The sequence below is a fragment of the Oxyura jamaicensis genome, chromosome 1 (assembly GCF_011077185.1).
Source record: "Oxyura jamaicensis isolate SHBP4307 breed ruddy duck chromosome 1, BPBGC_Ojam_1.0, whole genome shotgun sequence".
In the NCBI taxonomy this organism is placed as follows: domain Eukaryota; kingdom Metazoa; phylum Chordata; class Aves; order Anseriformes; family Anatidae; genus Oxyura; species Oxyura jamaicensis.
In genome coordinates, this window is record NC_048893.1 from 193409408 (window position 1) to 193424417 (window position 15010).

Genomic DNA, 15010 nt, shown 5'->3' on the forward strand with positions numbered 1-15010 from the left:
TCAGGCTGCCCGGAGATGGCAACGGCCGAAGCCTCATCCCATTGGCCGGCGGCTGGGCGGCGCTTTCCATTGGCCGGCCGGCCGGGCGGTGGGCGGGGCGGCCGGCGCCGATTGGCGGAGAGCTCAGGGGGTGTGCGCGGGGGGCAGCGGCCCGGCGGCGGGGCGCTGGGGGGCCGCGGCCGGGCGATGGGGGCGGCCGGCGGCTGCGGCTCCCGCTGCTGCTCCCGCTGCTGCTCCCGCTGCTGCTCCCGCTCCTGCTCCTGCTCGCGCTGCTCCCGCTGCTGCTGCTGCTGAGCGGCGCCCGGCCCCCGCCCCGCCGCCCCCCGGCAGCATGAAGAGGGGCAGCGCCGCTTCCATCGCGGGTGGCGGCGGTTGTGGTGGCGGCGGCGGTGTGGGGGGAGCCGCCTCCGCCGCCGGGCAGTACCGGGTGTGCGGGAACTGCCGCAAGGTGCCCAGACAGGTACGGGGCTGGGGGGGGTGGGGTGAAGGGTCTGGGGAGGGGGGAGGGAGAGGTTGGGGGGGCAGGGGGTGAGGGGATGGGGAGGATTTGGGGAACCCCGTTAGGATCTGGGGGCATTCCGCTAGGATTTGGGGGTGGGACCCCACTAAGATTTGGGGGGGACCCCACTAAGATTTGGGGTTGGACACCACTAGGATTCAGGGGGAGACCCCCCTAGGTATTGGGGAGGACCCCGCTAGGTCCTGGGGGGGACACCCCAATAGGCTTTGGGGGGGGACCCCCACTAGACTTTGGGGGGAAGACCCCATTAGGCTTTAGGGAGAGACCCCACTAAGCATCGGAGGGGACCCTGATAGAGTTTGGGGGATGACCCCACTAATCTGTATGGAATGACCGCACTATTCCTTAGGGGCAGACCCCACTATTCTTTAAGGAATGACCCCACTAGACTTGGAGGACCCTACAAAGCTCTGGGGTGAACCCCACCAGTCTCTAGAGGCAGACCCCACTGGGCACTGGGGGGGTGCCCCATTAGGAATTGGGGGGTACCCTCCTAGATGAAGGCCTGGGGAGGCCCCCCCCCCCAGGCAAGGTCTAGGCAGTCCCTGTGAATGAAGGGGGCCCCAGCTGGGTGTAGGGGTGTCAGGGCCCCCGGGGCGTAGCTGCAGGTGGGCCCTGCCGCCCCCACTCCCACGGGGGTCCCCGGTGGCTCTAGGGGCCGGGGGGGCTGTTGTGGGTCACCCCGCACCCAGCCCCGCTGGGAAAGTTGCTCCTCAGCAAAGCCCCGAGCAGCAGTACGGCTCGGGAGAGGTTCAGAAAGCCCAGCTGATTCAAAAAATAAAATAAAATGGGGGGGCAAAAAAGCCCCCCCAGCCCCCCCTGCAGATATTAAGAGCCCCACGGAGGGGACCCGCCGTGCCGCCACCTCCGCTGGCCGTCTGCGGAGCTGGGAGCTCGCTGAGGTGCTTTTTGTTTGTCCAGCTCAAATGAATTAAAATTGCTGAGCTGTGCAAACGCCAGTCCGGGAGCCCGGGATGAAGGCGACGATGCCGTCCTTTAATCCAACCCCTCGCGATCCCCTTGTGCACCGGGTTCGTTCTCCTCAACGCTAAGAAAGCCTCGAAGTCACCGAGCTCAAATATTTGCGCTCTTTGTCCAAAATCTGTTTTTCTTCCTCTGTGGGTCAGGCCAAGTGCCAATCAAAGTTGTTTTTCAAGCCTCTCTTCCCTGCAGTAGGACTGCTTTTTTTTTTTTTTTAAGGGTTTGGTTTTGGAAAGGAGGTGTGTGTCTAGAGGCAGGGGGGAGGAGAAACCTTCCATCTCGGTCGGAGGGAGAAGCAGATCTTAAAAAAAAAAAAAAATCATGTTTCTCGGATATTTTAATGGAAACAAAATCTTATTAAATGTGCATGCTTGGTATGCGCAGTTATTTTTTCCATAAACTCTTGGATCATGTTACAGCTGATACTTGGTGCTGGGCTCTGAGCTCAGCTTGCGAGAAATGCAGTGGATCAGAGAAGTGCACATCAGCAGCGCCTGCCTCTTAACCGTTTCCTTCCAGCATCCCGTCCCTCCTCGGCGGCCGCTCGCTGCGTTCAGGGACAAGAGAGAAGTTCTCCGGGGTTAAAGCCCGAAACAGCTTCAGACTTGACATACGTCTGAAGACACAGAAATTAACCGGTGCCAAATACGTCTGCGGAGAGAGCAGGGAGGGAGCGGGCTTTGTTCTGCCAAATAATCAGAATGTTTTGTTGACAAATAAAGTGGTGCTTGGCAGCGCTTCTATATCTAAAATTAAATTTAAATTATTGATTTTATTTATTTTTTTTTTTTTTGGAGCTGTGGTCTCATCGTGCTGGGTAGGTCTTTTTATACCGCTTTAATATCGGGCTGGGGGGAAGGATTAGGTTTTACTTCCCTGCTAATAGGAAACTTTCTCGGATTAGACGTGTTTTTTAGCTATGTAGGGGGGGTGGTGGTTGTATGGTGAAGCAGAGGAGCCTGGCTGGGTCTCCTGAAAGCAACCCACTGCTGTCCGGGTTTGTCTACGGTCGGTTGAAATACTTCTGTTGCAAAATTGTGGACAGAGAAGAGACACCTAATAGCAGCCCACGAAACCCAGCCGATCTCCTGTAGGTGTTGGGTGCTTGCACTCAGGCATCGTTGCATCTGTTTTTCCTAGGCTGGGCAATAAATAGAAGCAGAAAGCTGCTGGCTCCGTCTGTAGTCAGTTAAAAGTTGGGCTAATGAAATCACTGTAAATTTTAACCTTTTGCACTTCACCGGCAAGCAAACAAGTAGGAAACGGGGCGGGGGGTGGGGGGGAGGCAGGCTTGGTGGAAGTGAGATGTGAACACGACCTGAGTCTCCGAGTAATAATCTCCAGATAACTGCTGCCTCATCTGTTCTTTTGATGGCTTTTTTTTTTTTTTTTAATGCTCATGTGATAATACGCCGGGAGGATGATTGGTCTTCAAACGTGCTGAATCTCTTCTGCCCTCCTCAGTCTTAAGGCTTGAGCTGAAGGCACTCGAATGCTTGCAGCGTCGGCAGCGCTGCTGGCAAATGTTGCAGGGAGCAAACCAAGGCTGCTGCTCCCTGCCCTGTAACGAAAGTGGAAATAGCCTAGCCGATTTGGGATGCTCACGGGCGAAGGTAAGTTTCTCTTTCAGCAGGGAAACAGGAAAAGCCAGGTGCAGTCGCTCAGGTTTCAGCTAACTTCGGATTAACCAAAGTTACCTCATGCTGCAAAAAGTTCTGCTAGGGTGGTGCTAGCGACTGGGTAAGGATCCGATAGTTAGGTAAGGATCCAATAGTTAGGTGTGCCGATGAGGAGGATTTTTCGTAACAGAAATAAAGTTTTCCAACAGGATTTATTGCTACGGGACGCTCCAGATAGGCACGTGCCCTTGCAGAGCAGTCGCTGCTGGCCAGGAGGGCTGAGATGGACGTGGCCGTGAGAGCCAAAGCAAGGACTGGCAGCCAGAAATAGGCGATGCTGTTCTAGGTTTTGCAAGTCGGCTCGTGGGAAAGACAACCAAGGCAAAGCCTTGGATTCAGCTTAAACTAAATGGAAGAGTGAGCAAGACTAGGTCCGTAGTTGCGGTTTGTGGGCCTGACAGGTGTGCTTTTTAATGCAGCATTTTTGGCATATTGGGAGGTAAAAACGCTTAAAATGTCACACGAGTGCTGGAGCCAAGTATTGCACAGAGGTGGCTGAGCGTTGCTGCCATCGCCAAGGCTTGTTCTCCAGATCTAGAGGTGGAAAATCCTCGACAGGGTGTGGGTGAGGAAGTCCCCTGGACTGGGGAGCTCAGGGGCATGGACCTGACAGGGGCTGGAGCTTGTCTGAAATCCCAGGTTCTCGTACCAAAAAGAAATCCACATCCTGAGCCAGCCAGAAGAGCACATAGAGGAGGGGCTCGGTATTGCTTTGGACAAATAACTGCCTCAGGAAGGCTTTCAGCAGCAAGCAAAGAGTCTTCAGGGGATGGAAAAATCCTGATACGCCAGGAAATGTAGGAGCAGGGAGGATTTGCCAACTGTTGCAGCTTAGTTGCAAATTGCAATGCTTATGAAGTGAATAGGTCTTTTCTGTATGTGTAAGAACAGGTTGAGAGGACAGAGAAAAGAAAATAAGTTTAGTTCCACAAGTAAACATTTATTTTGTGCTAGATTTCAGTGGGGGACATAGGGGAGCAATGACAAAAGGGATGATTTTGAGCATCCCTTACGTGAAGCCAGCTCAGACAACCCAGCAGGCCTGAGCCCATCTCCATGCTGGTATCATAGAAAAACTGTGTGAAATCCCAGATCTGTTCCTGGTTTTTCATAAGCCTGTCAAATGGGGGTGATCCTATGGCAGGGAAATAGCGCCGAGTGTGCTGGGCAGAATTTCTGTGCTCCTCATTCCCCATGCCAGGATCCCTCCTTAACACGAGTCTCGATGCTAGACGAGGTACTGTAACAAATGTAGAGGGAAAGGCATACAGATAACTGAAAAATACGGATGATACAACCCAAAGTAGGTCACGATAAGCTAAGTAGTAGTCTTCTGTGGGTAAGATCTGAAGTGTCCTCTTCTGAGAGCTTTATGACAAATTTTGGGAAGAGCAGCAGTGAGAAGGGTCCTGGTGCGCTGGAGGTCCTCCAGCTCCAGTCACCCTGCATCTGGGGAGCAGGGAGGCCCCGAAGGATGGCTCTAAGTTCAACAGGCACAGAGGTGAGCTGGTTAGATGCTTGTTAAACAAAAAGAAGCTAAAAGAGTTTGCTTTTCTAATCCTGCAGAAAGAAAGGCCGAGAGGGGATGTGATTGGTGTCTATAAATACATCAGATGGCAAGAGCCAGTGAGGAGAAATAAGCTGAAGAGCAGATGGATATAAAAGGGTTGTAAATACACGGTCAGGCTGGAAAACTAAGTGTCCAGAGTGGTAAGGTTCTGGAAGAGTTTGTTCCAGGTCTAGAGCTGTCAAAAATACACTTCAAAATACATTTCAAAAATACTTTTAAGACAGAAAGAGTTGTGGATGTCATCAAAGGATGCAGCGCTTACAATAGCACTGGCCTAGACTCAGTGAGCTGAGGTCACGTCAAAAAAAAAGAGAAAGGGAAGAGACACTTTCATTCACTTGATTGTTCTACGTGGGTGAGTAAGAAAGTAGCCCAAAAGTGAAGCAAAAATAGTCTAATGCCAGGTCTCATAAGGCTGGGTAAGCGAAAATGTGTGTCACCGTGAGTCATGGAGGTGCATGGAGGTGCTGGTTCCTGTTTTGTGGAAATCAAAAGGCCTCTCAAGGACGTCTCGACTGTTTTAAAGAAAGCCGTCCCAGTTCAATGTCTTCTGAGCATATGCAAACTAACGCTGCCGTGCCTCTGCTGGAAGAGCCCCACGGGTTTTCCATGGCGCGTTATCGCGTGGTGTGTCGTGGTTGGCCTCGGAGGTCTGCTCGTCAGGCTTGGCCGGGGCAGAGAAGCTTACTTTGTAAAATCAAACAGCATCCTCGGCAGTTCTAGCTGCTCTCAGCAACAGTCCTGTCGCTCTGCAGCTGCCTCTGTTCGCAGTTGCCTCGATAACTTCAGGTCTCCGGTGGGCCTCTCTCTGAAGGGGTTCTCAGTGGGATTTGGAAACAGCACGGAGAGCTAACTCTGGTTTTATCACATCTAATTTTAGCGACTTTCTGTTGTCTCAGGCACTCTGCGTGCTGCCGTGGTTGTCCTCCTGTCCCTTGGAAAGGAGCTGTGGTGAGACCAGCACAGGTTGCTCCAGCATTGCTCCCGTCTGCTTGGCTGGGGCAGAGGTGGGGAATGTGGCCTCTGAGGGGCCAAAATCTGAACAAGACCCTCGACTTCATTAATTGTTCTTCTTTATCTGGCTTAAAACCAAAGCAAACAACAACAAAACACACTCAAAACGAAACTTAGAGACCAGGGTCCTTTCCTGTGGAATATATGCACTGAAGCCCCAGTGATGACTGTTTTCTCTCCTTCTCCATCCTTGCAAGTCTTGCAAGTAATTCATATCTTTTTAGAGTCTGACCCTTCTAAGTAATTGTTTCCCTGGCTCCCCGTGTTAATTATTGGCTTTGGTGTCTGGAAGCGGAGAGCACTATTGCTGCTTTAGCATTTCTGCTGGTATTGAGTGTTCCTCCACTTGTATCTGAAATGGTAATGTAAAACATTTTCCTCATACCTTTCTAGTCTCATGTGCTGAAAATGAGAAGAGAGGTTTTCATTAGACCTGTAATGAGAGCGAGATGAGCGAAGCGAACCTCCAGTGGAGGACGATGTTCTGCAATGACAAGCCTGGCAGCAGCCCTGCTCGTTTGAAATCGTCACTTTTATTTAGAAAAGAAAAAAAAGAATATGTCTTCTCTGAATTACAGGGAACTAGTGGAGGCAGGAGGGGAAAGAAAGTGGGGGGGGAGGATTTTTCTTCAAAAGAAACCTTGAGGTTTAATGTTCAGAGTGAGTTAGCCAAGCGTGGAGGTTGTCCTCTATTAAGGCTTACTGTTGCTGGTAGGAGTGGTGCATCGCATTAGCCAAATCGCAGGCTGTGGTTTGGAGATGTGGATTCTGCGCGCATTTGCTTTAAATTTATGCATATTACTTAATTAGTGCTTCGAATTTCATGTCTCTTTAAATGACGATGTTTTGAAATCTGAAAAAAAAAGAGATGGTTCGTTAAGCATCCTTGGTTTTTTGCCTCTCCCACGTTGGCGAGGGAGATGTTGGTACTCGCTCACTTCTGTATTTGAACTATTTTTTTTTCCTGGCTAGGAAGATTTGAGAGAGCAGATATCGGTGTAATTCCCCCTGGTTTTGCTTAGCTAGGGGAGTTTGTCTGAGATCTTATTATCAGATTTCCATTTCCAGGGCTAGAGAGTAAGAATGGGTCATAGGCGTGGTTTGCTTGGCCAGACTGAGCGTTGGCTTGTGTCTGCGTGGGTCAGGATAGGCTGGGGGGAGAGGGGTTTTTCAGCAGAAAAGAGATTCAGGCTGTCAGGAGGGAGACCTTGGTTCATGAGAAATTGCACGTTGTCAGCTTTGGAAAAGCCTGGATGGAAATAATTTACGCTGTTTAATTTCTCTGTTCTTTGCAGGTGTTCCTGTTTGTATGCAGAGATCCTTTCCGTTGTTTTCTTTGCAAGCCAGCCTGGTAGTCTGTGTTAAGTAGAAGCCATAGGGAGCACGTAATGCAGATGAGCTAAATATTTTGTGAACTGCCCTTACAGGGAGGTAGGGATATTCTCCACGAACAAAAACTCCCATTTATCAGTCAGTCCACTGAAGGCATTGGGGATGTTTCAAGAACCCGTGTGGGGTTCTCTGTACGACACCCTGGGCAAACCAGTGTTACTGATAACACAGGGGAGGCCTGACCAAGGACTGTTAATTTTGAATGTCTCTCCTGGCTTTGCACTTTTATTACAGGATACTTCCTGCCTATCAGACATCGGATAACTATCAGCTGGGACAAAATGCTACTGTAAATGAGAATTCTTATTGCATGTTTAGGATGCTGAGAAACTAATGGCTTTGTTCTTGGCATAGGCGGTATCAGCCATCGATATATTCAAATACCGTCATTTTCACATCTCATTTAAATTGAGAGTTAGCTGTTTTTAAGCATAGGCTTTTTTCTTCTAGGGCACAGTGCTTGTGACAACTGCGGGCTGGACCAGATGCGAGTTAGGGAGGGGCTGAGCAGGGAGTAAATGATGGTGCTCAGGGCCAGGGACAGAAATCGGTGTTCTTCATCTAGAAAGGTGCCATAATTCTTAATCTAGAAAGGAGCCATAAATCTTTCCTGAACTTCCCTGGTTATCTGAATTAGAGTAAGATAAATAGATAGGTACAATCTCCTGATTAAAAATCTATTTTCTTTCTTGTTAATTGCACTCTCGTATTTCTCTCAAGGTAAGCATCTTGTTTTCACAGACCAGCAATGGATTTCTAATGGATTCTGGGCTTAGCATCCAACCTAGTGAACGTGGTAACACAGTTTGAGGCTACCTGCAATCCTTTTACGCAGGGCACTGCGTGGAAAAAAATGATAATTTCAGAGAAATATGAAGTATTCCCAGCTTTGTTTCTTAGAAGTAGGCTGGAATTGGAGGGGATAAATAACCTGCGTCACGCAACAAGTAAGTTCCTTGTGGACTTGCTCCATATTGTGTGGTCAGCACGTGGACCACCCTTAGAGTTGTGGTTTACATTTTCAAACATACACAAGCGTTAGGTTCACATATACGAAAGCCAGGAAATCCACATTCCTGGCAATTATGTGGAACCATAGCTCTCGATTATCTCTAAAGGTGCAGAAGACGATTGGAGGAAAAGCAAAGGTGACTTTCAACCCAGGCTTTCATCTATTCAGAGTGAACAATAAACGCGTAAATACATTCAGTATATCTCAGTTACTGCACTTCACATTCAAAATACATAATTGTGTATCTGCTTTAAAGACCATTAAATTTGAACTTAGTTTTGACAGGAAAGCAGAGAGGGCTGTAAATTCTTTTAAAAGTATCAGTTAACTCTAAAAGATCAACTGAATTCTTCCTGAGAGGAGGGGAATCACTGCAAAGATGTCTTCTCACTTACACGTTTAATGTTCATTTGCATGTGAAAATGTTGACTTAGAGGTAGCTTGGGAATTAAGAACTTGTGCTGCTGAGCGATTCCACAGGACCCAAGTCAGAGTTAGATGGATGGTATGAAGAACTGCTAGCTGTCCTGGTGTAACTTAGAGCAGTATAGGGTTTCTTACTCAGAATCATTTTTTATCTCTCTCTGGGCTATTACTGCATTGGATTTGCTCTTGCTGATACTGACAAAAAGATTGAAAGCCAGCATATGTTCTCTCTTCTATATGAACTGTGCAGTTAAAATTATTTAATAAGGCACTATCTTAACAGCAGTGAACTTAATTTAAAAGCTTGTGCTTGTAAATATGTTTAATATCTCCTGCTTTAGCATGTGGTGAAGGGAATATAGTTATATTATTGGCTAAATATACCTGGAGGTGTTTTGGCCATATGGTTCTAAATCTGTTTTAATGTAATTATCTCTATTAACTTAAAAAAAATAAAAAATATTCCCTCCAAGTTGACTGACATTCTTCTCAGTAAAGCACCCTCATTGCTGATTAGAGGTGTGGAAATAGTAATTTGTTCTAGCATTTAGAAACTTGATTAGCCCTCTAATGAAATGGAGCGCCTACACGCTGTCTAAATACTCTACCTGACACCCGCTGGATCTCATCCAGGGTGGAAGAACACTTGAGATGTTGCTTTACTACAATATGCTTTGTGTCTTGAAATCAACTGTGCTGCCTGCATGCAAATACCCCCTGGCTGTTCAGCAGGCGGGGTGAACCTTGACCCTCCCTGGAAATCAGCATCAGGATTTGATTATCTGCTGAGCCTTCGTTGCCTCTCTGCAATAACTAGGGTAGAATTAGAAAATTAAGGAAACTGTGTATGTGGAAACACCCATGGTACTGACTGTAAGCTAGACCTGAGAATGGCTGTACGCATACGCAGTACCCGTAGTATAACATGCAGATGATGTAGAAGCGTGCTGCTAAGACTCTCCAGCTGTTGCTATTCTTGTGAAGTAATGAGCTGATAAAAGCACACTGCAAATGAAGATTAAAGTTACAGAACTACCCCAGCGCTCTCCTTGTTATGAGCCAGCTTGTTCTGTTTCCTCCAAAGGTCGATAGAAACAACTGCTGGGCACCATGGCAGCTTGGTGTCGTAGCACCCATATTTAGACTCTAACTCAGTTGGATATAGTGTTCCTTCAAGAGCACTACTGCTGGAAAAGTCTGAATCAGGACTCTTCATTAACATCCTGCAGTGGAAACTTCCATGCTTTCATGGTAGGAAATACATGAAAACAACACTTCAGGTGCATGATCTCCATTAGTCAACAACAGGTCATTTTGACTGATCAACTTACAGAAAACAAACCCTAACACATTTGAACTAGAATCATATATAGCATTTTGCATTCTTCCTTATAGTTTTTATTACCTGTTTTCTTCACCATTGTGGACTTCAATATTTTCACTTTTTGCAATCTACACTTTTCAACCAATCCATTGGAATGGGGTTGAACTGAAATAGCTGCAATTGGTTTATGCTGTTTTGATGCTTCAGGAGACTCCAGAATGGTTTTTTGTTTGTTTGTTTGTTTTGTTTTTTTTCCATTTTAGGCTTCTTTCTGAAAACCCAAACAAACTGTTCAATTACATTAGTAGTTCAGATTTTGCCCGCAGGATGTTACTGGGGGAAAATCGGACAAGGCAGTAACGTTGGGGATCGTGTAAGTAGAACCTGCTTTGAGATAAGCGACTTCAATTCCAGCAATTTAAAACTCGTTGTCTTCCTTCAACATGAGTGCTTCAGAAGCAGTTGGAAGAAAGGGTGTGTTGGTTGAAAAGGTCAACCGTAGCATAATTAAAGGATGAAGGAACCTGCAGTCCATGTTGTAGTTCTTCAGGGGAGACAGAGTTTGTACCTGTTACACAAGAGCGGAGGACAAGTGGAACGAGAGCACTCTTGGGCCAAGCTGGAGCTGTCTTTCACTTGGCTCTGAAAAGCAGAACAGGAGCGGAGGTGGAAGGAGGGTCTCCCTCTGTGCCCGTTCTTTAGGTCACTTATGCAGAAGATAGTAGATAGAGCTGTCGTTACTTGACCTATTTATCCAACAGAAACTTGCAGTACAAGCAAAAGCAGTTTGACTATCCAGTGCCGTTGCTGTTTTATATGGGACACTCCTTTGGGTTAAGCTGTGCCTCATGAATACTTACAGGCAGCATCCAGCCATCCAACGTGAGTCATTCTTGTCTTAGAAGCTAGGTCTATGGCTTTGGTTCATATTTCGCGGAAAATTTGGAATACCCATTGCACAGTCTTACTTTCTGTCCATACAGAGCTCAGCTGGGTGCAAATAAAGACTGTGAATCTGTCTCTTAGGAGCTGGACCTATTCCAGTAAAAGGGTTTTAGTTTGGATTTGGTTCCTTCGTACAGAAAAGGGACGAGTAGGCTGGAACGTAACGGAGGGTGGAAGTAGGCAGTGCATGTTAACCACTCGCATTGCTGCAGAAGAGGGCAGGGTATAAAATAAGTGATTTTATTATTTCTGTAGCACTTGCTGGTGATTTTTTTGTAGTCGTTTAATCACTAAAATATAGCCAAAAGTCCTCTTAGTAAAAGTGTGGGCAGTAATCTGAGGAGACAGTAAAGCCCGTCAGTGCTGAGGTTGGTGGTAAATCTGAAGCCCTGCCAGCCTGCTGGGCCACGCGGGACATGTGCTTGTATTTACGCACAGTACATTTTCTCTACAAGTTATGAATCTTCATTTTTGAAAACCAGCATCTCTTTGGCAGGAAAATACCAGCTTTGTACCATAGGTTTTTGCTGCCACCAGCTCAGCCATGTTAAGTCAGCATACTTCGAAAATGGTATCATGGCAGTGACTCACTTGGGTAGGACTTAGTTAAGATGCAAAACGTTCTTTTTTTTTTAAAAAAAAAAAAAGGGGGGGGGGGGGAAGAGGCAGAAACTGGTTGACTGCAAGTATTGTTGTGGTCATTCCAGCAAGTCAGTGGCTTTCATTTATGCTACCAAGATGAAACCTTTCCTCTATCGGTCTCCTGTCCAAACCTCTCCTAGACTAATCAAGCACAAAGTGGTTGGTGTGTCAGCTCCTTGCTTATTGTAAAACAATCTTCAGTCTTTCTCCTTGGAGAAATAATTTGTTCTAATTGACAACTACATTAGGATTTCCTATCAGGTGAAGAACCACAAGGGCTCACCCCTGGTTTTCCACCTGTGGCCCCAGCACCCATAGCTTTTCTCTGGTCTTCTTTTAAGAAGTCTCTGGAAACTTGTGTAAGAAAACTTATTCCAATAAACGTATGCATGGTGTAGGTAACACCTCCTTCTGAAAAATGCTTAGGAATTGATTAATGAAGAAAAGGCTTAAGCCCCTGGCTTAGACAGCAAGGTGCTTGCTCTTGGAAACTGTACCTTTAGGCTAGAGGTAAAGCATGTTAGTCAGGGAGATTTTATTTTTCATCTGGCACGTTCTTTCTGCTTGAGTCATTGACCAAATAAAAATATCAAAAAAACATGCTTCTCTTAAAGGAGGAGGACATTGTTCATGTTGGGCATCCAGAGGGACTATCGTTTTCCAGACAGAGCAGGGAGAACAGCATCAGTGTTCCTTATGTTATTTGAATTGTAACAAAGATGCTCAACAGTCATCAACTGTAAATGAGCATTCAGCTGAGAAACTTGTGCTGAGGGGGTTTCTCACTGTTACAAAAGCTTTACAGTGGATTAACTTCTGAAATTCTGTGGGTCATGTTAACATTTCAGTGAGTGGAATTTTAGGGAACCATGGCCACAAGTTCTCTTTCCTGTAAACTAGAAGCCTTGTGTCAGCCTCGTATTTTAATATTTTTATGTTGGCTTGAATTTAGATGTGAACAGTTTAGCTGAAGATCTTCACGATGGGGTAGCATAGCCAATGCCTTCTTTCATTCTTCCAGGTACATATTGATCTAAGCAAACATCCTTTCCCCATCAGTGAATAGGGAGGGTGCAGACTTACGTTGTCTTCATGTTTTAACTCTTCAGGGCTTTTGTCCTTTTCCAGCTCTAAATGGATGTAACTTCTGATGAGGCACATTCAGAAAAGGGAATAAATATTTCCTTCTTAAAACCAGTATTATTAAAAAATTAAAGTGTAAGGTACTCAAAATTACAAAGTAAGTGATGCAATACCATCTGTATTGAATGGATAGCCCAGTAATGCGCTCACCGAGGCTGAGCTGTGGAGCTGTCTGATGTGGGCTGCATCCTTTAGACTGGAGTAGCATGACCTTTTTATTCGGCAGTGGTCCAGTGTAGCTTCCCTTTGTTTGGGTGATGCCAATTCATACCTACATTAGAAAATATATCAGAGCACGTTCATGGTGGCATCCCCTTGGAGCTGCCTCCCAGTCTCCAAGTATTTGCAACTTGAAAACTTCCTGAGCTGGGGCTGGTTTCTCCATATTTAATAACTGTTTGTGCATTTGTCTTCCATGAGCTCCAACACTTTCCTTCTGAACACATATAAACTCCAGGTGTCCCCAACATCTTATGACAAGGATTTCCACAGCTTAGTTGCACATTTTGGAAGAGGTTTAGTTGCTTTGTCTGGCCTTGTCACTCGCTTCTCAGTTCCTAATCCTTTTATTGGAAGTGTTCCATGCTATGTGTGGACTGTGACAGCCAGGAGGCCATAAATTAAAATATCTTGACGTGCTTCTGACAGCAAGCTCAACAGTTCAGAGTTGCTTTCCAAGACCCAAGCTACTGTAATCCTGTGTGAAAAAGATGGCAGAAAGCTAGCTGTGGAGGCACTAGCACTGAGCTGAGCACGTCTTCCTCTGTTTTTAATGATCTGGATGAGAAGGCTTGTTCTTCTGAATTTTGGCGAGTTACTTCCATAAGTCTTAAGATAGTTCCAGCACAAAGATTTAAAATAACCCGTGTGATCATTTCGTACATGAAATGTGTGGAAAAAAACAGTTAGAAAAAACATGGTTCTGCCATCTGTGTGACTTTCCATGTCTCAGAATAGAATTTGGTTTTATATAGTACCTGGTAAGTGAAAGGTGCTTGAAAGCATTTTTCTGCAGCAGCGTATTCTGGGACACCATTTATTTGCTCAGTAGTAGTTTTTATCCAGCTGAAAATACTGCAAGAACACAGGCTTACCGAGAGAGAGCATTAGCAGGGATACATGATGAGCTTATTTTTGGAGTATAGGGCTTCAGCAATTTTACCATCTCCCTGAGATGCCACAAAGAAACATTAGTGATATCCCGCAGGTAATGAACGCTGCTTTACAAACACAGCAGCCATCATGCTACTGGTGTGGCCAGTGCAGCCTTGTTTTTGCAGATAGTCTATCATATGAGTGGTTGAAACTGGGAAGGAAATCATTTCAGTGAGGTGGTATGGGGGTCAGAGCCCAGCTTCCTCCCCTGCAACTGTGGGGGGATTGAGATTCTAATCAGAGGAGGAAATTGTTGTTATTTTTTCCATTAAAGTGCAAAGATATGACTTGTTATACTCACCATGAGCAGATCTCTGATTCTTCTCTGTCCAAACTGTCTAGCTTCATCAGTTAAACTGAAAGCTGGGCAGCAACTGAATTAACATTTGTATGGTTTCTCGAGCAGGTTGCGCAGCTGAGCTCCACGTGCCTACCTGCCCGAGGAGCTGCCAGCCAGAGACTTCTTTAAAGCTAGCTTTAACGATTTCTGGAAGAGCTGCAGTTGCAGACATAACCTTCAGAGTCTTATCCTTGGTAAAAATCTAAATCTTTATGTTTCAAGGCATGCAGTGCCTGATTTTTTTGTCTCTGTGCTTTCTCATAATGAATGTGGCAGCATTGCCAAAGAGGAGAGGTGAGAGAATGCAGCCTTGGTGCCAGCCTCTGTTTAAACAATTCTCCCAGTCTGCTTTTATAGTAGCTTGCAGTTAAGTGCACCTTCCTGCAAATCCTTGGTGGGGATGATCTCTGCTGGAATACTGGAGCACTTGAAGATGTTCCAGCATGGATTGCAATGGAATCTGTTACAGGTTTTCTTTAAAATACATTGTTGGAGTGTTTTGATGTTTACTGCCCTTAGATTAATCTTTTATTTCAAACAGCATATTTGAAATAGAGTTTTAAAAAAAATCCTCCACTTCCTTCACAGTTGAAGGACGCTGTTACGCGTTTAAAGTATGGATGAATACCATTCAATTTTGCTTGCTTACAAGGCATGTATTTTCAGACAATAGTTATATTAAAAATTCAGTGGAGCATTCTTAGGAAGCAGTTCTGCCAGGGATACATGATGGATTTACATAACCCTAGGGGTCTTTCTCTTTTTTTTTTTTTTTTTTTAATATCCCCCAGTTATGCCTCTCCGATTGGCAGTGTGCCCAATAACTGTGCACACATTTACAAACTGAAGTATTAAACCATTCAGTTA

General features: G+C 46.0%; 1 protein-coding gene across 5 annotated transcripts in view; it reads left to right on the forward strand.

The window, feature by feature from the left end:
* The first annotated feature begins 270 nt into the window (after positions 1 to 270).
* The window catches only part of SESN3 (sestrin 3), a 41249-nt gene continuing 26509 nt past the window's right edge, over positions 271 to 15010 (forward strand). For 3 of the 5 annotated variants that reach the window (XM_035328464.1, XM_035328471.1, XM_035328476.1), the window contains exon 1: positions 271 to 460. In XM_035328464.1, the coding sequence (XP_035184355.1) occupies positions 332 to 460 (129 nt within the window). In that variant the 5' untranslated portion in view covers positions 271 to 331. Of the gene's footprint in view, positions 461 to 2907; positions 3115 to 15010 lie in introns of those variants that run through there. The other 2 variants (XM_035328483.1, XM_035328494.1) reach the window with 2 other exon arrangements.